Here is a 22201-nt window from a genome sequence, read left to right on the forward strand (position 1 = left end):
TGAACCTACTGTAACAATTAATATAGCTAAAATTACATTAGTGTAAAACAAAAAATTACTTTACAGTGTTAAAAACAATTTAAAAACAATTTAAGATTCTTTTTAAAAGTGAATCTACTGTAGATGCAGCAGAGGTTCCGAGGCAGGCCATTCCACAGAGTTAATGCTCTAAAAATAAAAGATCTCCCCAGAGCGCTGGTTCTAGGACCTGGCAATTCAAGCTGCCCACTACTGGAACCTCTAGTGCAGACCTGGGCATTGTACGGCCCGCGGGCCGCATCCGGCCCGCGGGATGATTCTGACCGGCCTGCGAAAGATTACATGATAATAAAAAAAAAATAAAAAAAAAATAAAAAAAAATATTTTTTTTTAATATTTTTTTTTTTTATTTTTTTTTTTTACTTTTTTCTTTTCATGTCAACGTTCACACGCACAATATACGCTTAGGAGACATGCTCAGAAGATGTTGGTTCTCTTTCGATCCACCTACATATGTGAACAGACATTCTCAGTCATGACATTTACCAAGTCCAGGTACAGATCCTCTCTCACTGATGAACATCTGGCAGCTGTGCTTCGCATCTCCACCTCAGACATGCAACCTGACTTTGATGGACTTGTTAAAGCTCAACAGAGACTGGATTTCTCACACTGAATGAAACAAAAAAGAACTGAAGAACACTAAAATGTGGAAATATAACAAGTGAAATGGGACACTTGATATATTTTTTTCTTAAATGTTTAATATAGGCATGTAAAGTAAAAAAGGCTACAAAACGGGGACACTTTTCTTTACACAGTTCAGTGACATGTCTTGTTTATTTTTGCTATAAGATGATGTGATGTCTTTAGAAAGCTAAGAAAATCCTTGTTTCAATAGAAACAATAGAAACTCGTTAATAATGTTTCACATTTAGTTTATCATTTTGGAAATAAATTCTATTTGAATAAATGATATTTTTGAAAGCTAACCTCACCTTTTAATTGCCAAATAATAACATACACTCTTACCAGGGGTCAAAACAATGCCATTTACTGCTTTTTATATAGAAATAAAATGTATATTATGCATAATTGAGTTTGGAATTTTAGCCCGGCCCCCCAACATATTTTCAGTTGCTCATTCGGCCCCCCGGGAAAAATAATTGCCCACCCCTGCTCTAGTGTAATGCTCGTGCACAGTATTACTAAAAACAATCTGATTATGTATAAAAACAGGAGTCTTACTGCTCATGACCAACTTGAACAGCACAAGTATATTAAAAGACAATCTATTTTCAACATTAAGCCAAGAGAGGCGGGAATGCATACGGCTCACATTAGACCTTAGCGAGCAGCCCAGTACCAACCGTGCTGCCCTGTTCTGGACCACCTGGAGCTTCCTGAGGTCACCACTGGCAGCAGATGACCACATCGCAGAGCAATAGTCAAGATGACATAAAACTAAACTTTGCACTATCTGACATAAAAGCGGACGGGCAACAAAAGAAGCACATTTCCTGGAAATACCAATTGCTCTTCCCATTTTTAAAACAATATAATTAATATGCTGAAGACCATGCCTCCCACTGGTCGGCTAAAATGTGGACGAAGCCTTGCATCACGTGTCCCCTCCGGTACACGAGGAGGCAGCCGTCGCATCTTTTCACCTGCACAGCACGATCTCGCAGTGGCGAGGAGTAACGCGTGGGAGGCTCACGCTGCCCCCGATACTTCCTGATTCTGCTGTACAGGCGCACCAACCGACCTGTAGGAGTCGCTGTCCACAACGTCCGATCCCCACCCACCGGCTTTCCCACCCCCTAATACTGCCAATTGTATTAGTATGAACGACCAGCCAAGCCGGAAGCAACGCCGAACCCAGCATCTCCTGCGTTAGTGGCAAGCGCCTTGCCCACTGTGCCACTTAGCCGCCCAATTTACATTTACATTTACATTTAGTCATTTAGCTGACGCTTTTATCCAAAGCGACTTACAAGTTCTGTACGACAAGCCATCAGGAAGAGCACAACTCTATCAGCTGAGTAACAATGTTCATCAAAGTGTTGAGTGCTACAGTGTAGGTTAGTTTATTAGGACAAGTGCATGACAGTGTACATTGAGGTATATACTGTAGGAAAAGAGAGTATATACTGTAGAAAGACAGAGGAGGTATATACTGTTGGAAGAGAGAGGTGGTATATACTAGGGGTGGGGGAAAAAATCGATACGTAGTAGTATCGCGATACTTTGCGTGGCGATACTGTATCGATACAGGGACGCCAAGTATCGATATTTAATTATTCATAAAAAATTATAATAATAAAAAAAATGTATAAGGAAGTTGCATTGTTCATGTTAATACCTGTAATAGTACAGTAGTCCACACACACACGTGCATTCAGTTAAGTTGGAATATGACTGTAATACAAACAGTTCAGTTTGTCAGGTACATGCAACACAGATTACAGTGTTCTGCAATAAAAATGATTGAAGTGAGATGAACAGACTGAACTTTATTTTATTAGATAAAACATGTTGACAGTTTTACTTTGCAGTTAAAAAAATCTAATAAAAATTGATAATTTTATTTAATTTTTTATATCGCAATATTCGCGATATATCGAGTATCGTGATACTATCGTATCGCGGCTCAAAAATCGCGATAGTATCGTATCGCGAGGTCTCTGGCGATTCCCACCCTATACTGTAGATATAGGAGGTATATACTGTAGAAAGAGAGGTGGTATATACTGTATAGAGATGAGGTATATACTGTAGAAAGAGAGAGGTGGTATATACTGTATAAAGAGAGTGGTGGTATATACTGTAGAAAGATAGAGGTGGTATATACTGTAGAAAGAGAGGTGGTATATACTGTAGAAAGAGAGAGGTGGTATATACTGTAGAAAGAGAGGATGTATATACTGTAGAAAGAGAGAGGTGGTATATACTGTAGAAAGAGAGGATGTATATACTGTAGAAAGAGAGAGGTGGTATATACTGTAGAAAGAGAGGTGGTATATACTGTAGAAAGAGAGAGGTGGTATATACTGTAGAAAGAGAGGATGTATATACTGTAGAAAGAGAGAGGTGGTATATACTGTAGAAAGAGAGGTGGTATATACTGTAGAAAGAGAGAGGTGGTATATACTGTAGAAAGAGAGGATGTATATACTGTAGAAAGAGAGAGGTGGTATATACTGTAGAAAGAGAGAGGTGGTATACACTGTAGAAAGAGAGGATGTATATACTGTAGAAAGAGAGAGGTGGTATATACTGTATAAAGAGAGAGGTGGTATATACTGTAGAAAGAGAGAGGTGGTATATACTGTAGAAAGAGAGGATGTATATACTGTAGAAAGAGAGGATGTATATACTGTATAAAGAGAGAGGTGGTATATACTGTAGAAAGAGGATGTATATACTGTAGAAAGAGAGGTGGTATATACTGTAGAAAGAGAGAGGTGGTATATACTGTAGAAAGAGAGAGGTGATATACTGTACAAAGACATCGAGAGGCTTCGTATCTGATTTTTATCATCACTTACTAACATCTTCGTATGGAATCCTTCCCCTAGACTCAGTCTGGAGGAGGGATATACCAGACTTGGAAATAGATTTTGATTGGCAAGAAGTCTGGGCAAACGTTTGAATTGCGTCACGCAACCCGGACCATCAACAAATTAATCTCAATTATATTCATAGGACATACCTGACTCCTATAAGATTGAACAGAATGGGACTTAAACAAGATTCTCTATGTTCCTTATGTTCAAATGGGGATGAGGGTTTTATGCACATGTATTGGGATTGCCCACCGGTTAAAATATTCTGGGAAGAAGTGACCCAGCAATTATCAGAATTCTTATTTCTGAATATACCTGTACACCCCTCTGTATTGCTGTTGAATGATGTTTTTCAGTTTGCAGCCCCTATACAGCTAAAGAGACTAGTTTTATCCGGTCTCACAGCTGCTAAAAAGTTGATAGCATCACGATGGATTCAACCGGATAAAATGTGCCAGAAGGTATGGGTTCTTACCTATCTCGATGTGATTTATCTAGAGATATCTACAGCAAGAATTTTAGGTGTCAGTGAAACCAACATTGCAATCTGGTTAGAAGTGGTGGAGAGAATAAAAGCTAGCATATGAATTGTAATGCCTGGTTAGAAGCGAATGAAAATGGAGGGATTATCCAAGTGGGGGTCCGGGGGGGGGGGGGGGGGGGAGAGAGCGAGCAAGAGCATATGTATGTATTGTATTAGATAGCAAGTATTAGGTATATATCTCGTAAACTACATTTATATTGATTCAAATGGTGATTTACATTGGATGTTTACTGTTAATGTTTGTGTGTCTAATTTTATGTTATGTTATTTAGGTGGTATATACTGTAGAAAAAGAGATGATGTATATAAAGAGACCCATTATAGAGGAAACTTAAACTTAAAGAGGAGAGAGAGAAACAACAAACAAAGACAATGATTTGGCGCTGTGTCATATTATGTGTTTGTGGCTCTGACCCTCAACTCTTTATTGAGTCACATAAATACCGCTCACAGTCATATCCCAGATTTCCGCGTTGTTTGTGGAATCGATGATTGCGTGAACGAGTATAGAGTCTATAAGTCATTTTGGTACCATATTGGAAGAACCCACTCAGAACACATTGACAGCGGCAGAATACTACCAGAGGACACTAGTAGCGACCCCAAGAAGGGAACCCACAATCGCACTGGACAGAAATGCTCACAGCAAGTGGGCATACACCTCCATGGCATGCAGGCCAGCTGATGAAATGAAATGAAATGACCTTTCGTAATGCTGTTTATCGACTATGTGTTGATGTCTCTTGCCATTGTATTTTGTATTCCCTGTATACAACCCTCCCGTAATTTTTGGACATTTTCATTCAATCGTGTTTTTTTGTCTTTGTGATTTTTCCCATGTGCTGTGTTTTTTCCCCTGTGGAGACTTATTTCGTTTTTCTCTCTGTCCTCCACAGCCCACTACCCCCAGTGCTCCCCACCGGCCACGGTCATCCGCCCGCCAGGCTAAAGACGCACACACACTGCACTTTTTTTCTTCTTTTTCCCCCTGCGTATTAATAAACACCCTACAGGGTTGAACATTATCCTGTCTCCCATGTTGTGCATTTGAGCCCACCAGTACAGAGTCCTAATACTTTTAGGAGGTTCATTTATTTTCATTGAGAGGTTTCATGACACTTAACTACTAAACTTAATTTCAAATCATGGATTTTAAACTTGTGAAAAACTATTGTCCTTATGGAGTACATCAATGCAGGAATGGAAAATAAGGATTTTGTCTTGACCTATAAAGTAACTAGCTGTCAGACAAATGTAGTGGAGTAAAAAATACACTTTCCATCCGAGATGTAGTGGAGTAGAGAAAGTAGCATGAGAAGGATGCACAACTACCTGAAATGAGTACTTAAGTACTTTAATTGAGTGAATGTACTTACATTCCACCACTGACAGAGACCAACCAACTGAGGATGCAATGGAGAACAGAGTCCAATCTGCTGGAGACGATGGAGGATAATGGAGTCACTCTGTCCGGATTCTGTCGCTCCAAAGCATTTTGGTGTTTGTATTCTGCCGGTGACACCCTTACCTCTCCACGGCACCATGATCTGTCACAGACTGTTGATACCACTTTGAATATCAGATGGCCCCTCTGCATCATGCACATCTAAGGTGAGCCTAGTTTCTTCAAACACAATAACACGATATTGGTTTACACTTAAACTGAATATTGTGTTCAGTGAGGTATAAAAAGTTACTTAATTAAGCAGGCTGTGAACTACAGGCGTAGCGACAGAGGTGTTTAGCAGGCTGTGACGACGTAGAGGTGTTTAGCAGGCTGTGACGTACAGGTGGAGAGACAGGTGTTTAGCAGACTGTGACGTACAGGTGTAGAGACAGGTGTTTAGCAGGCTGTGATGTACAGGTGTAGAGACGGGTGTTTAGCAGGCTGTGACGTACAGGTGTAGAGACAGAGGTGTTTAGCAGGCTGTGACGTACAGGTGTAGAGACAGGTGTTTAGCAGGCTGTGACGTACAGGTGTAGAGACAGGTGTTTAGCAGGCTGTGACGTACAGGTGTAGAGACAGGTGTTTAGCAGGCTGTGACGTACAGGCGTAGAGACAGAGGTGTTTAGCAGACTGTGACGTACAGGTGTAGAGACAGATGTTTAGCAGGCTGTGACGTACAGGTGTAGAGACAGAGGTGTTTAGCAGGCTGTGACGTACAGGTGTAGAGACAGGTGTTTAGCAGGCTGTGACGTACAGGCGTAGAGACAGAGGTGTTTAGCAGACTGTGACGTACAGGTGTAGAGACAGGTGTTTAGCAGGCTGTGACGTACAGGTGTAGAGACAGAGGTGTTTAGCAGGCTGTGACGTACAGGTGTAGAGACAGGTGTTTAGCAGGCTGTGACGTACAGGTGTAGAGACAGAGGTGTTTAGCAGACTGTGACGTACAGGTGTAGAGACAGGTGTTTAGCAGGCTGTGACGTACAGGTGTAGAGACAGGTGTTTAGCAGGCTGTGACGTACAGGTGTAGAGACAGAGGTGTTTAGCAGGCTGTGACGTACAGGCGTAGAGACAGAGGTGTTTAGCAGACTGTGACGTACAGGTGTAGAGACAGAGGTGTTTAGCAGACTGTGACGTACAGGTGTAGAGACAGGTGTTTAGCAGGCTGTGACGTACAGGTGTAGAGACAGAGGTGTTTAGCAGGCTGTGACGTACAGGTGTAGAGACAGGTGTTTAGCAGGCTGTGACGTACAGGTGTAGAGACAGGTGTTTAGCAGGCTGTGACGTACAGGTGTAGAGACAGGTGTTTAGCAGGCTGTGACGTACAGGTGTAGAGACAGAGGTGTTTAGCAGGCTGTGACGTACAGGCGTAGAGACAGAGGTGTTTAGCAGACTGTGATGTACAGGTGTAGAGACAGGTGTTTAGCAGGCTGTGACGTACAGGTGTAGAGACAGAGGTGTTTAGCAGGCTGTGATGTACAGGTGTAGAGACGGAGGTGTTTAGCAGGCTGTGATGTACAGGTGTAGAGACAGGTGTTTAGCAGACTGTGACGTACAGGTGTAGAGACAGAGGTGTTTATAGCAGGCTGTGACGTACAGGTGTAGAGACAGGTGTTTAGCAGGCTGTGACGTACAGGTGTAGAGACAGAGGTGTTTAGCAGGCTGTGACGTACAGGTGTAGAGACAGAGGTGTTTAGCAGACTGTGACGTACAGGTGTAGAGACAGGTGTTTAGCAGGCTGTGACGTACAGGTGTAGAGACAGAGGTGTTTAGCAGACTGTGACGTAGAGGTGTAGAGACAGGTGTTTAGTAGACTGTGACGTACAGGTGTAGAGACAGGTGTTTAGCAGACTGTGATGTACAGGTGTAGAGACAGGTGTTTAGCAGACTGTGATGTACAGGTGTAGAGACAGGTGTTTAGCAGACTGTGACGTACAGGTGTAGAGACAGAGGTGTTTAGCAGGCTGTGACGTACAGGTGTAGAGACAGGTGTGTTTAGCAGGCTGTGATGTACAGGTGTAGAGACAGGTGTTTAGCAGACTGTGATGTACAGGTGTAGAGACAGAGGTGTTTAGCAGGCTGTGACGTACAGGTGTAGAGACAGAGGTGTTTAGCAGGCTGTGACGTACAGGTGTAGAGACAGGTGTTTAGCAGGCTGTGACGTACAGGTGTAGAGACAGAGGTGTTTAGCAGGCTGTGATGTACAGGTGTAGAGACAGGTGTTTAGTAGACTGTGACGTACAGGTGTAGAGACAGGTGTTTAGCAGGCTGTGACGTACAGGTGTAGAGACAGAGGTGTTTAGCAGACTGTGATGTACAGGTGTAGAGACAGAGGTGTTTAGCAGGCTGTGACGTACAGGTGTAGAGACAGAGGTGTTTAGCAGACTGTGATGTACAGGTGTAGAGACAGAGGTGTTTAGCAGACTGTGATGTACAGGTGTAGAGACAGAGGTGTTTAGCAGGCTGTGACGTACAGGTGTAGAAACAGAGGTTTTTAGCAGGCTGTGGTGTACAGGTGTAGAGACAGGTGTTTAGTAGACTGACGTACAGGTGTAGAGACAGGTGTTTAGCAGGCTGTGACGTACAGGTGTAGAAACAGGTGTTTAGCAGACTGTGACGTACAGGTGTAGAGACAGGTGTTTAGCAGGCTGTGACGTACAGGTGTAGAAACAGGTGTTTAGCAGGCTGTGACGTACAGGTGTAGAGACAGAGGTGTTTAGCAGGCTGTGGTGTACAGGTGTAGAGACAGAGGTGTTTAGCAGGCTGTGGTGTACAGGTGTAGAGACAGGTGTTTAGTAGACTGACGTACAGGTGTAGAAACAGGTGTTTAGCAGACTGTGACGTACAGGTGTAGAGACAGGTGTTTAGCAGGCTGTGACGTACAGGTGTAGAGACAGGTGTTTAGCAGGCTGTGGTGTACAGGTGTAGAGACAGGTGTTTAGCAGGCTGTGGTGTACAGGTGTAGAGACAGGTGTTTAGCAGGCTGTGGTGTACAGGTGTAGAGACAGGTGTTTAGCAGACTGTGACGTACAGGTGTAGAGACAGGTGTTTAGCAGACTGTGACGTACAGGTGTAGAGACAGGTGTTTATAGACTGACGTACAGGTGTAGAGACAGAGGTGTTTAGCAGACTGTGACGTACAGGTGTAGAGACAGGTGTTTATAGACTGACGTACAGGTGTAGACAGGTGTTTAGCAGACTGTGACGTACAGGTGTAGAGACAGGTGTTTATAGACTGACGTACAGGTGTAGAGACAGGTGTTTAGCAGACTGTGACGTACAGGTGTAGAGACAGGTGTTTAGCAGGCTGTGGTGTAGGTGTAGGATCCTGCTGATACACGGCTATAAAACAATAAGATTGCTTGATTTGAGCTACCAGTTTTATAATGTATAATAATAACCCATATTAGATGTTCTCTTTTAATTAACTGTATAATATCTCTATCTACAATTTACAATATCTATCTACAATACATTTTTTATTAAAATCACCAGTAAATTAATGAATGATGTGTTGCTTTTGAACTGTGTTCATTCAACAAACTGCATTGTCCTCCAGTAGGTGGCACACTGTCCCTTTGAGCAGCAGTGACAGGGTTTTTCTGGAATAAAGTGGGTTTTCTTCAAAACATAAAAATTGGAAAGAATTTGTCATACATTCCCTCAACGTTATTACAGTACGACTTTTATATATATACACAGTATATGTTACACTTTTCTGTGTGTACTCAAAAATGGGACAGAATAATTATTTACTTTCTTTAATATTCTTCTTGGACAATGGCAACAAAGTTGATACAAAGTGTGATTAGTAACTCAATCTACATCTACAGCCATAAAAAAAGAATCACTTAACAAAATCCACAGTCTTTAATCACAATATAAACCAGGTTTTCTACTGAAGCTGCCTGTACGGCACCATGTTGGACCAGCTCACTGTCACAGGGGGGAACACAGGGTCTGGATAAGTTAGTGTCTCATAGAGATTCCACTAAGCAGTGAGATCTCGTGTCCAGGCTGATTCTGGATCAGTCCACATCTTTAAGACGCTGATCTGATCTGGGGGTCCTTTCAGTCCTAAAAGACCTTTACTCTGTGTTTTAGTTTCTGATATATTAGAAGCAGAACATTATAGTATGTGTTCCATCATGACCAACATACATGTAGTCTAACATCATGTTGTAGTTTAGGACCAACAGGCATGTAGTGGAACATCATGACGTTAGTTTAGGACCAACAGGTATGTAGTCTAACATCATGTTGTAGTTTAGGATCAACATACATGTAGTCTAACATCATGTTGTAGTTTAGGACCAACAGGTATGTAGTGTAACATCATGTTGTAGTTTAGGAACAGGTATGTAGACTAACATCATGTTGTAGTTTAAGATCAACATACATGTAGTCTAACATCATGTTGTAATTTAGGATCAACAGGCATGTAGTGGAACATCATGAAGTTAGTTTAGGACCAACAGGTATGTAGACAAAGTTAGTTTAGGATCAACGGGCATGTAGTGTAACATAATGTTGTAGTTTAGGACCAACATGCATGTAGACTAACATGTTGTAGCTTAGAATCAACAGGCATGTAGTGGAACATCATGTTGTAGTTTAGGACCAACAGGGATGTAGTGGAACATCATGAAGTTAGTTTAAGATCAACAAGCATGTAGTCTAACATCATGTTGTAGTTTAGGATCAACATACATGTAGTGTAACATCATGTTGTAGATTAGGATCAACAGGCATGTAGACTAACATCATGTTGTAGTTTAGGATCAATAGGCATGTAGACTGAAGTTAGTTTAGGATCAACATACATGTAGTGGAACATCATGTTGTAGTTTAGGACCAACAGGGATGTAGTGGAACATCATGAAGTTAGTTTAAGATCAACAAGCATGTAGACAAAAGTTAGTTTAGGATCAACAAGCATGTAGTGTAACATCATGTTGTAGTTTAGGACCAACATACATGTAGTGTAACATCATGTTGTAGTTTAGGATCAACAAGCATGTAGTGTAACATCATGTTGTAGTTTAGGATCAACAAGCATGTAGTGTAACATCATGTTGTAGTTTAGGACCAACATACATGTAGTGTAACATCATGTTGTAGTTTAGGATCAACAAGCATGTAGTGTAACATCATGTTGTAGTTTAGGATCAACAAGCATGTAGACAAAAGTTAGTTTAGGATCAACAAGCATGTAGTGTAACATCATGTTGTAGTTTAGGATCAACAAGCATGTAGACTGAAGTTAGTTTAGGGTCAACAGGCTACAAGTCCTCCTCTCCTTTCCTCTCTTCTTCTTCCTCCTCCTCCTCTTCATCGAGTAGAGTTCTGTGTTTGGCCAGAGAGGGCTCTAGGAAGGAACCCCACAGATGTCCCATAATACACCAGCAGCAGGAAGTCCCTCTCAAGGTCTCTGTGACCTCATCATCAAGTGTGGGTGGACCCTGAAAGCTGCAGACTGGAGCAGAGGGAGGGGCCAAATGGACATAGAGATGGAGCTAAAAAGAAAGCGGGTGTGGCTACCAGAGAGAGGAGGTCAGTAGGGTCAGGATCAGAGGGTAAAGGTGAAAGGTCACAGAGAGGGCAGAGGGGCGGAGCCTGTGTGCGGAGTTAGCATACTCAGAGCCGTCAAGGCAAACTGTCCCCTTCGGACACACCTTCTTCTCACAGAATGCACCTTTAATAGAAAAACAAACATAAATATATATAAATATATATATAGAGAGAGAGAGAAAGATATAGTCTGTCTATTGTTTCATGTACAGTACATACAGTAGTTCTAAATGTGTGGAGGGTGATGCCTATATTCTACTGTCTATTGTTTGATGTATAGTTCTAAATATATGGAGAGTGATATATAGTCTTCTGCTTATTGTTTGACATACATAGTACTAAATGTATGGAGAGGGATACATACTGTAGTCTACTGTCTATTGTTTGATGTACAATTGGTACTAAATGTATGAGTGGATGGATGATACAAACTATTAATAGTATCATGATGTTGTATGTCATGACTTTTCACTCCAACCATAATGGTGCAATGTCAGTTCATTGGCCACGGTTGTGATAATAAATGTGTGTCTGCTGCCATCTGCATGTCTGACGGAGAGCACTGTGGCTCCCTCTGTCTTTTCTTCTTCTTTTCTCAATTGTTGTCTTCTTTGCATCTGTCGTTGTTTGTCTTGGATTTGTTGTTGTTTCTCTATCCCCCCTGCCTTCACCCCTAGCTGCCTTGCTCTTCCCAGCCCTCCCCGCTAACTGGTTAATGTTAGCTCTACTGGCTAGCTAGCCCTGGCTGGCTCGGTCCTCCAACCCCTGCTGGACAGTTTCCTTTCCCTGTACACTGTCCCTCATTGGATTATCATTATTTACTGGACTACCATTTATCTGGACATCATCCTCCCTGGCTGCTCTCCTCATCATACAAAATCAACAGTACCGTGGGAAGCTAACGTCACTCCTCGCATCTGTGCTGTCTAATTGTGCTGTCTAACTGTGCGGTCTAACTCTACACTATTACTAATCCACTTATCAACTGCTGTGATGGAACCACTACTCTGCCCTCTCCTGATTTTATTAACGTTATCCCCCTACTACTACATGAAATACCCTGGTCTCTCTATTAGTTTAGTTTGGAGATAGATAACCTCCCTTCGCTGGTGTTTCATCAAGTTAGGCCCACGACACTTCGGGGAGGCTCAACGGTTTAGTTCCAGCGTCCCAGAACCACCCCCCTCCATGCTAGCTCCCACTTCTTCCATGATATCCACACGCCTAACCTCCTTATGTTATCCTATGTATATTATGAAACAGCGACAACAGAGAAGAAAAGGAATACTCTTATCCTTTGTTTACTTTGGCCCCAGCTGACATAATTTCTCCTCAACCAAATCCATTGACTGCCTTTCAACGCTTCTTCCGACATCTCATTCATCGCTTTTCGCAAACTCTACCCACAAATCCCCAAATCTCCCAATAATGATAAATTATTGATCATCAGTTGATCATGCTATAAATCCTTCGTTGGTCGATGTAAGTCAAATTTTTTTTTTATCCACTTTTTCTCCCATTTTTCTATATTTTCTCCCATCCCAATTTCGTATCATCCAATTCAACCCTCCCCTGTCACGGACGCTGTTTCTTGCCTCCCACAAGCCGGCTGCAATGTGGACTAAGTCATACATAGCACAAGTCCCCTCCGGTACTTGAGGTAACAGCAGTCGCATCTTTTCACCTGCGCAGCTCGATCTCTCAGTGGCGAGGAGTAACGCGTGGGAGGCTCACGCTGCCCCCGACACTTCCTGATTCTACTGCGCAGGCGCACCAACCGACCTGTAGGAGTCGCTGTCCACAACGCCCGATCCCCACCCATCAGTTTCCCACCCCCTAATACGGCCAATGTGTATTAGTACGGACGACCAGCTAAACTGAAAGCAAATGTGGAGAGCTGGGCTCGAACAGGCAAGCCCAGCGTTTCCAGCATTTCGTGGCGAGCGCCTTGCCCACTACGCCACGTAGCCGCCCCTGTAAGTCCCATTTATTATTATTATTTACATTATTATTATTATTATTATTAGTATTATTATTATTATTATTATTATTATTATTATTATTATTATTATTATTATTATTATTATTATTATTATTATTATTATTATTATTATTATTATTATTATTATTATTATTATTTACATTATTATTATTTACATTATTATCACCTGCTATTTGATTACAACCATCTGTGTTTACCAACCAATGTGTCTGCCATTGAATGCATTAGATGATATGAAGTGTTAAAAGGTCAGAGGTAATTTACCCAGGGTATCTACAGGACAGACACAACGCCGGAAGTCTATACAGGTTCCTCCATTCTGACAAACCAACAGATCATCATCACAGATGTTAGCTGGAGAGGAGAGAGGAGAAGAGAGGACAGAGGAGATGAGAGGAAAAGAGGTAGATAGAGGAGATGTGTGAGATGTGTGAGACATTATCTTTGGTAGAGTGCAGTAGCAAACAATATCATCATTTGGGGACTGAGGATGAAAATTAGCATCCCTTGCTAAATCCTGTGTATTTACAGTGCATTATATGTATTGTCCATTAATACATGTTGTCCCTTCCAAATAAACAAATACATGAAATCAACTTGTTAAACAATAGTGACCTAAAGACATAGTTTCTGTGTTTCATATTATTTACTTTGTTATCAGTTCAATGTTTATCCAGATTTTTGCACATTGAACGCTAGCAGGTCAGATTAAAAACGTCACTAGATCTGCTAGCTTGGACCATCTAAATTCCCAAGGACCACCTGAATGCGGCAATATCCGCCATCTTTGATGAAATGATCTAAAAAGTGGGTGTGGCTAGGAGATATGTGAGGTTCCTGTTGGTTCTTCACTCTGCCACCATCTTCAGTGTCACAGATGTCTCCGCTCATCACTACCACGGTGATGGGGCCCGTGTCTCCTTACCGACACATCCTTGCCTCCAGTTGTATCCAGACATGCAGGCGTCACAGCGTCTCCCGGTGGCACCCTCCTTACAGGGACAGAGCCCTATGTCGTTACAACGAGGGTTTAGACTGCCCCGGAGATCACAGTTACACTCTACATGCACACACACACACACACACACACACACACACACACACACACACACACACACACACACACACACACACACACACACACACACACACACACACACACACACACAAACCGTAGTCAGTTACATTATGATCACTCCAAGAGTTAATTTGGTTTAACCCTGGTGTGTGTGTGTGTGTGTGTGTGTGTGTGTGTGTGTGTGTGTGTGTGTGTGTGTGTGTGTGTGTGTGTATTACCAGCACAGATCTTGAGGTGGTCCAGCTCCAGAGAGGCGTCTCTATAGTAACCCATTCTGCACAGCTGGCAGTTCTGTCCGCGGGTGTTGTGTTTACAGCTCACACACGTCACCACATTGATGAACTCTATGTAGCTACACCTGTTACTGTGACTGTAGCACTCACAGTCTGGAGAGAGAGAGGGAGAGAGAGACAATGTATCTACACCTGTTACTGTGACTGTAGCACTCACAGTCTGGAGAGAGAGAGAGAGAGAGAGAGAGAGAGAGAGAGAGAGAGAGAGAGAGAGAGAGAGAGAGAGAGAGAGAGAGAGAGACAATGTATCTACACCTGTTACTGTGACTGTAGCACTCACAGTCTGGAGAGAGAGAGGGAGAGAGAGAGAGAGAGAGAGAGAGAGAGAGAGAGAGAGAGAGAGAGAGACAATGTATCTACACCTGTTACTGTGACTGTAGCACTCGCAGTCTAGAGAGAGAGAGAGAGAGAGAGAGAGAGAGAGAGAGAGAGAGAGAGAGAGAGAGACAATGTATCTACACCTGTTACTGTGACTGTAGCACTCGCAGTCTAGAGAGAGAGAGAGAGAGAGAGAGAGAGAGAGAGAGAGAGAGAGAGAGTATCTACACCTGTTACTGTGACTGCAGTGTTGCACTCACAGTCTGGAGACAGAGAGAGAGAGAGAGAGATCACAGGTCGAACAAACTTGACCGTTATTGCCATAAAATAGAACGTAGTTTGTTTCTTTACCTTTCTGTGGATGTCTAGAAAAAAACGTGTCTAAATCTGATGAAAAATGGCGGAGCAATTTACATTATAAAAAAGTAACTGTACTTACAGTAGATTTCATTCACAGTCTTTGCTGCCCTGTCAGGGGCGCCTGGTGGTACTAAATCCAGATTAAACTCTGCCATTGGAAAGGGGAGATTTGACCCGATCCATAGATGTGTGACTTGGCCATAATAAGGTCATTTATAGGTCTGATATTCTATATTCTATATTCATATTTCAAATTGCATGGATGGAAAAATTCTGTACTGTATCTACAAAAACCCCTGTAAATCATCTGCCCTTTGTTAATCTGCTTAGATTCTTTGTACACTTGATCTCAAGAAGGTCACGTCTGGTCAATGTTAGCATGCGTTATTCACCGTCAAAGATGGAAAACAAAAATAAATAAATAATAATTTATATTCTCCTTTGGTTGATTACAATTTACTCAAGCATAGTAACAGACACGATATTTCTGACACTGTGAATACATTCCCTGAGGTCCATAGATGTCCCTAGATACCAAGAACATGCAAATGGTCCTTGTAGAAGTGGAGCAATCTTCCATTTACTTGGGTATGTACTTTTATGCGAATTTTCGGAAAAAATATGGCTAGCGTTTAAGAGGTTAACAATGCAGCTGATGCAGGCGGCTTGTTGAGGATGTATGGTACTGTATACGTGCGTAATGAATCGTTCCAGCAACAGTAGGCTTCTATTATTCTAATGCCTTGTTTTATTAGGAGAACCAGGGGGCAGCGCATATCAGTGATCTCCTAATAAAACAAGTCATTAGAATAATAGAAGCCTACTGTTGCTGGAACGATTAATTACGCACAGTATGTGTGTGTGTGTGTGTGCGCCAGTGGCGGCTCATGAATTCTTCTCCGGGGGGGGGGGGGCGAAATTAATTAGTATCCCCCTCTATCTCTCCTTCTCTCTCTTTCTCTCTCTCTCTTTCTCTCTCTCTCACTCACACACAGCGCGACGTGGAATCGATTCGTTACACAATCAGACCTAGTAGTATGTGTAGTATATACCAAGAATAACTTCAGTATGAGTACTTCAGTATGAGTACTGAGGGCTGTACACATATTTTGCATATTGTTAAACGAGCCAAGGCTAGCTATTAAACTATCGATATGAATTGAAAATGGGGGACCCTGATGTAAATAAGACAAACATCTTTCTCTGGTCTGCATCCCCTTAACAATTGTGTGTATTGAGCCGTACTGTATTGTACCTCCTCCACCGTCACACGCCCACCCGTCGCCTTAGGTCTGCAGATGCCAACCTCCTAACACCTCCCACGACCAGGCTCCGGACCTGGGGCGACAGGGCCTTCGCTGCTGCTGCCCCCTCCCTCTGGAATGCCCTCCCCAGCCATATCCGTGATGCAAACACCCTGACATCTTTTAAATCAGCCCTCAAAACTCACCTTTTCAATCTTGCTTTTGACCTCTAATTCTGTCGGTGTTATTTAATTTTTTGTCATGTATTATTTTTGTTCTGTTTTTTTGTTTTGCCATAGTTTGTCTCTCCTGCCCATGTAAAGCGTCTTTGAGCACCTGGAAAAGCGCTATATAAAATAGATGTATTATTATTATTATTATTATTATTTTGCAATCTGTTAAATGAAGTTTTCATTCATTCATTCATTCAAACATAGACTGGGCGAGATATTGAACAAGCCATAATCCACTTATTTTAAATCCAAAAGAAACTCTACTCTCTCTCTGATCAATCCAATAATAAACACATATGTATATTTTGTCATTTTAAACAAGTTACCATTCATTGTCTGGTTGATTATGCCCCACCCGCAGCGAAATTAATTAGTTCGTTCAACAACAACACAGCATCGCTCAGATAACAGAGAGAGAGAGAGAGAGAGAGAGAGAGAGAGAGAGCGAGAGCGAGAGAGAGAGAGAGAGACCGCAACTCACTTTGTTTAGTTGAAACGCGGTCCAGGAGGGCTTGATAAAGTGTATATGTCCACTGTCCCAGACTGTTGATGTATATCCACTGTCCAGACTGCATCCATTATAGCTAGCCATTATAGTGTGTTGTTGTTTGTTGTCGAACCAGCTAAGACAGAGTATAGCCTACCCTTCGAGAAGCTTTGTGGTCCAGACTCCAGGCTTGAACTTTCCATAAAAGTGTCCATATAAATCAATTTATTTAGATCCAACACTGTCTGAATGTACAGTATCTTGTGATTATTATCAATTTCCGACAACTACTATTTCCTAGTAGCCCCTCGAATAGCATAATCTGCAGAGCCCAGAGCCCAACGTCTGGGGACGCGATGTCACGTGCCACTCTCAGCCAATAGTGACTACATTGGGCACTCGAGCAAGCGCCCTCTGGTATCGTATTTGACAGCGCTATGTTGTACGTACGTATTTATTTATACGTATTTGCATTTTGCCCTGTGAGTTGCACAATTACGGCGGAGCAGAAATGAGCGCCCATGAAAACGGAGTGGAGGGGGCTAGGCGCCGGCTGGGGGATGAATAGGCTACTTCCTCCTCACGCAAATAATTCTTTCTTCTTCTTCTTTTAACCAGGGAGGGCGGCGCTGTAGCGCCCACTATCGGCCGGCCGCCACTGGTGTGCGCTGAGCACAGGTGGCCAGCGCGCAGCTCCGTATGTATCTGCATCAGGATGCTGCAGCATTATACGTGTTCTGTATAATAACAATACATTTGAATTAAGGCTGTCAAAGTTAACGCGTTATCAACACTTGATTTTTTTTTTATATATATAATTATTTTTTTTTAGACTTCACTCAGGTGTATTATTGATACTCTCACTGATACTATGTTTGTTTCTGACCCAAAGTGTGTGTGTGTGTGTGTGTGTGTGTGTGTGTGTGTGTGTGTGTGTGTGTGTGTGTGTGTGTGTGTGTGTGTGTGTGTGTGTGCGTGTGTGTGCGTGCGTGCGTGCGTGCGAGAAGAGAGAGAGAGGACAAGTTCCTAACTTTTTCTTTCCCCTATTATTTCATGCACACTTTATTCATTGTTTTAAATTATTATTTTCTTTTAAGTTATTTAGTTTGTTTTGAATTTTATGCAAATTTGCAATGCATGAGGGTCATCCTTTTGTGTTAAATGGCTGCTTAAACAAAAATTATTTGATGAATAGTGTGTGTAGTATGTGTTGAAATAGTGTAAAGTTCAACACACTACTGTGTTAGTAATCATTACTATGTAATGTTACAGTTAGTAAATTGGTATGCCCATCTGCTATTTTTATTATTATTGAATTTTTTTACAATGCAGTTTGCATATCTTAGTTACTTGAAGATTCAGGACAGTATTTTTCATTGTGGCAATAAATAAACATGCATTTTTTGCATAAAGCAAGCTTTTGTCGACTCTCGTGTTGATAATAAAAATATCAGTTTAAGGTAGATTTAGAACAAATAAAAAATATGCAATTAATTTGCGATTAATCGCGAGTTAACTATGGACAATCATGCAATTAACTCTTTCTGCGCCAAACCCGACATTTCTCGGGTTTTCGTTGAGCGCCATACCTGAGATTTCTCGGGTTTAGATCCTTTGATATTTTTCCTTTGATCCCCATTCTAAACACTTGCACGGACCTCCCTGTGTCTCCCTTGCGCCCCTGCCTATGTTCAAATTGCAATGACGATCGAATCCCGCCATGTGGCAGTATCGCCTACCTTTTGAACTGGGAATCTAGTCTCTGGGTATCTCTCTCTCTGAGGGGGAGGGGTTCCTGCAGCCAGATACACAAAGTGAATCAGCACACAGCAACTGTCGGAGATCCGATCGCCTGAAAGCTATTGTTTCCCGTATTATAGCTGTGCCCAACGCACACAAATAATTGCGATCGCGGTGGGATTACTGGGATTATTCATTTTGGAGTACCTTCTGACTAAAGTAAGGTTTATTTTAGGTCTATTTTACCGAACCAAAAACAGGCTTTTGGTAACGATGCAGCTTCGTAAAACTGATTTTGTGAAGAGACACCTATATATGGTATATACTTTTGATTTGGAAATAATATAGATTTCAGGCGGGCAACCCGAACGATTTGGGCATATGCATATAACACGTCATATCTCGCAATCTAGAAAAAAAGACTGGATTATTTTGGAAAGGGGCGATGGAATAGCGCACAAACTAAAGTATGTAGAAATGAACTGGTTTGTCAGTGTTGCACTATAAACAAATCCCTTTCAAAGGAGCCTATTGTCTCCATAGCTATAATACAGAACACACGATGGGTCCGCAAACATCGCGAAAATGGTCAATAACGCTGGCGCCATTGAGTAAAGATGGGAAAACAGCGTGGCAGTCAATGAGTTCAGTCGCAAATAGCTTTTGTGCTACCTGTTGAATATTTCCCCCATAAGGCTCAACACGAACCAGATGCAATGGCCTCCCCTTATAATGATCTGGGAGGGTGTTTCTGTATGCAAATGCCCATATTCTGCCCATAGAATATACATTTTCCTTTTTGTTCATCTTTGATGGTGAATAACACCATGCTACAGTAACATTGACCAGACGTGAACATCTTGAGATCATGTGTACAAAAACCGGACACATGCAATTTGAAATATGAATATACAATATAGTATATCAGACCTATAAATGACCTTATTATGGCCAAGTTACGCATCAATGGATCGGGTCAAATCTCCCCTTTCCAATGGCAGAGTTCAATCTGGATTTAGTACCACCAGGCGCCCCTGACAGGGCAGCAAACACCATGAATGAAATCTACTGTAAGTACAGTTACTTTTTTATAATGTAAATATCTTTTGACGTTCACAGAAAGGTAAAGAAACGAACTACGTTCTATTTTATGGCAATAACGTTCAGGTTTGTTCGACCTGTGAGATATGATCCCGGAAATAACGTAAAAAAAAAGGCTTCACGCTGGAAGTCAGATGATTGACAGGGGCTGGCGTGAGCTGGGAAGTGTAGATTTATGAAATTCTAAAGACCATTGAAAGCCCTGGGTCTCCCCGTTCATAGGACTACACACACTTATGACAACTTGCTTTACTTCTGCCTAAATCCTCCACTTTCCAATGCAATGCGCAGAGATTTTTACAAGCTCATATTTCACTAATAAATAAAACACTTTAAATCATTGCTAAACAAACATAGTGCTGAAAATATACACTTTGACTGCTGTTTTGATAGGGTTAGGTTCTTTACTCTTGGCTACATTTGAAAAAGAAATGCAACATTAATGAATACCTTCTGTATTCATCTATTTATGGCGTGATATCAATCTCGTACTGGTACCGGACAGCTCGGGAATGTATTCCCAGTAATGGTAATGTATTCCCAGTAATGGTAATGTATTCCCAGTAATGGTAATGTATTCCCAGTAATGGTAATGTATTCCCAGTAATGGTAATGTATTCCCAGTGTCAGCGCCATTTTCATCGTTATTTTTTTTATTCGATATTTGTATTCATTTCTCTCACACGGACCTCGGGGTTACCATAGGGAATCACTCTGAGGTCGCTAGAGTGCAATACCGGCCGCATCCAGGTAGGTGGCAGTATCGCCCACCCTTCGAAACCTTTTTTCCACACACTGTGTTACATTCAAATGTCTCCCGGCGCAGTTTTCTTGGTCAAGCGAGTCTAGCGGTTCACTCAATGGCATTGGAACGCGTCCAATGCCCCCGATCCATGTGTTGTGGTGGATTATGTTGGCGACACGATGGACACCAATACTGTAAATCGCGATCAGACAATTGGAATATTCTTTTTGGGGTAACTCCTAGTGAAGGTAAGGACTATATGACATCAATCCTGCTTTGATCCAACCATGATTTCACATTGATCGTTGCGACCATGTGTAACGTACTCCAGAACGTATGCCGTTGGTGACGATCAAAGCATCAAAAAACTACCCCCCCCCCCTTTCATGCATTCATGATGAAACATAATACCTATTATATATTATATATATTTGATTTGGAAATAGTAGCGTGTCCAGGCGAGCAACGCCAACGCTTTTAGTACAATTCACGTATTCCTCCATAGCGCCGTTTTATGGAATTAACCAGGATCACTCTGAAACTATACTTATATTCACCACGGTATAACATGCAAACGTATACATGAAAAAAATTATTCATTTTCACATGTTGAACGATGGATAGTTGATGTCAAATGAGCCATAGTATTGTATCCATAGCTATAATATAGAATATACATATAGCCCTGCAAACACCGCCACGCAGCCCTATCTCTTAGAGTGGTGGCGCAGTAGGAACTAAGATGCTCTAGGCCTCCGGCGCTGAATGAGTTAAGGGGTTAAGTACGAGTGACGTTCTTCATTCATGGGAACCCAGCACCCACCTGTCCCTAAGTGCCCGCGTCCCAGCACGTCCAAGGACTACAGGCCGGTGGCTCTAACCTCTCACATAATGAAGACCATGGAGAGGTTACCGTAGTCCTGGAGCAACTCCGCCCGGTGACCAAACCCCACCTAGACCCACTCCTGTTGGCCTACCAGCCCCGACTGGGGGTAGAGGATGCTGTCATCTACCTGCTGAACCGAGCCTACACTCACCTAGACAAGCCGGGGAGCACTGTGAGTGAGAGTCATGTTCTTTGACTTCTCCAGTGCTTTTGATACCATAAGGCCTGGGCTGCTGGGTGAGAAGTTGGAGGCAGGCCCGGACTGGCCATCGGGAGCACCGAGAGTTTTCCCGGTGGCCTGGCCTGCACAGATTTAAAAAAAAAAATTATATAAAAAAAGAAATAAAAAGGAAATCTTTTTTTTTATTTTTATTTTTTTATTTTTTTTTGCCAGGCCATTGTTTCTAGTTGTGGCGGCGGGGCAGCGCGATAGTTAGATAACCTAGATGGGTGGGGAACAACCAGGATTTCACTGTCTGCGACAGAGTTGGAGAACTATCTGACTCTCTCTCTCACGCGGATCACACACACACAATGGAGCCGTGCTGCCGCTTGTGATTGGTGGAGGCGGGACCAGGCGATACAACTGATTGACAGCGGAGGCGGC

General features: G+C 42.3%; 1 protein-coding gene across 1 annotated transcript in view; it reads right to left on the reverse strand.

Annotated features, from left to right (window-relative positions):
• Positions 1-13350: 13350 nt before the first annotated feature.
• Positions 13351-22201, reverse strand: part of LOC311248905 (netrin-G2-like) — a gene marked incomplete at both ends in the record, with an annotated part of 118877 nt that continues 110026 nt past the window's right edge. The window contains 3 exon segments of the mRNA XM_084338134.1: positions 13351-13463; positions 14035-14118; positions 14406-14606. Coding sequence (XP_084194260.1) covers positions 13351-13463; positions 14035-14118; positions 14406-14606 — 398 coding nt within the window.

This window comes from Notolepis coatsorum, assembly GCF_963971535.1.
Source record: "Notolepis coatsorum genome assembly, chromosome: 2".
Taxonomy (NCBI): Eukaryota; Metazoa; Chordata; class Actinopteri; order Aulopiformes; family Paralepididae; genus Notolepis; species Notolepis coatsorum.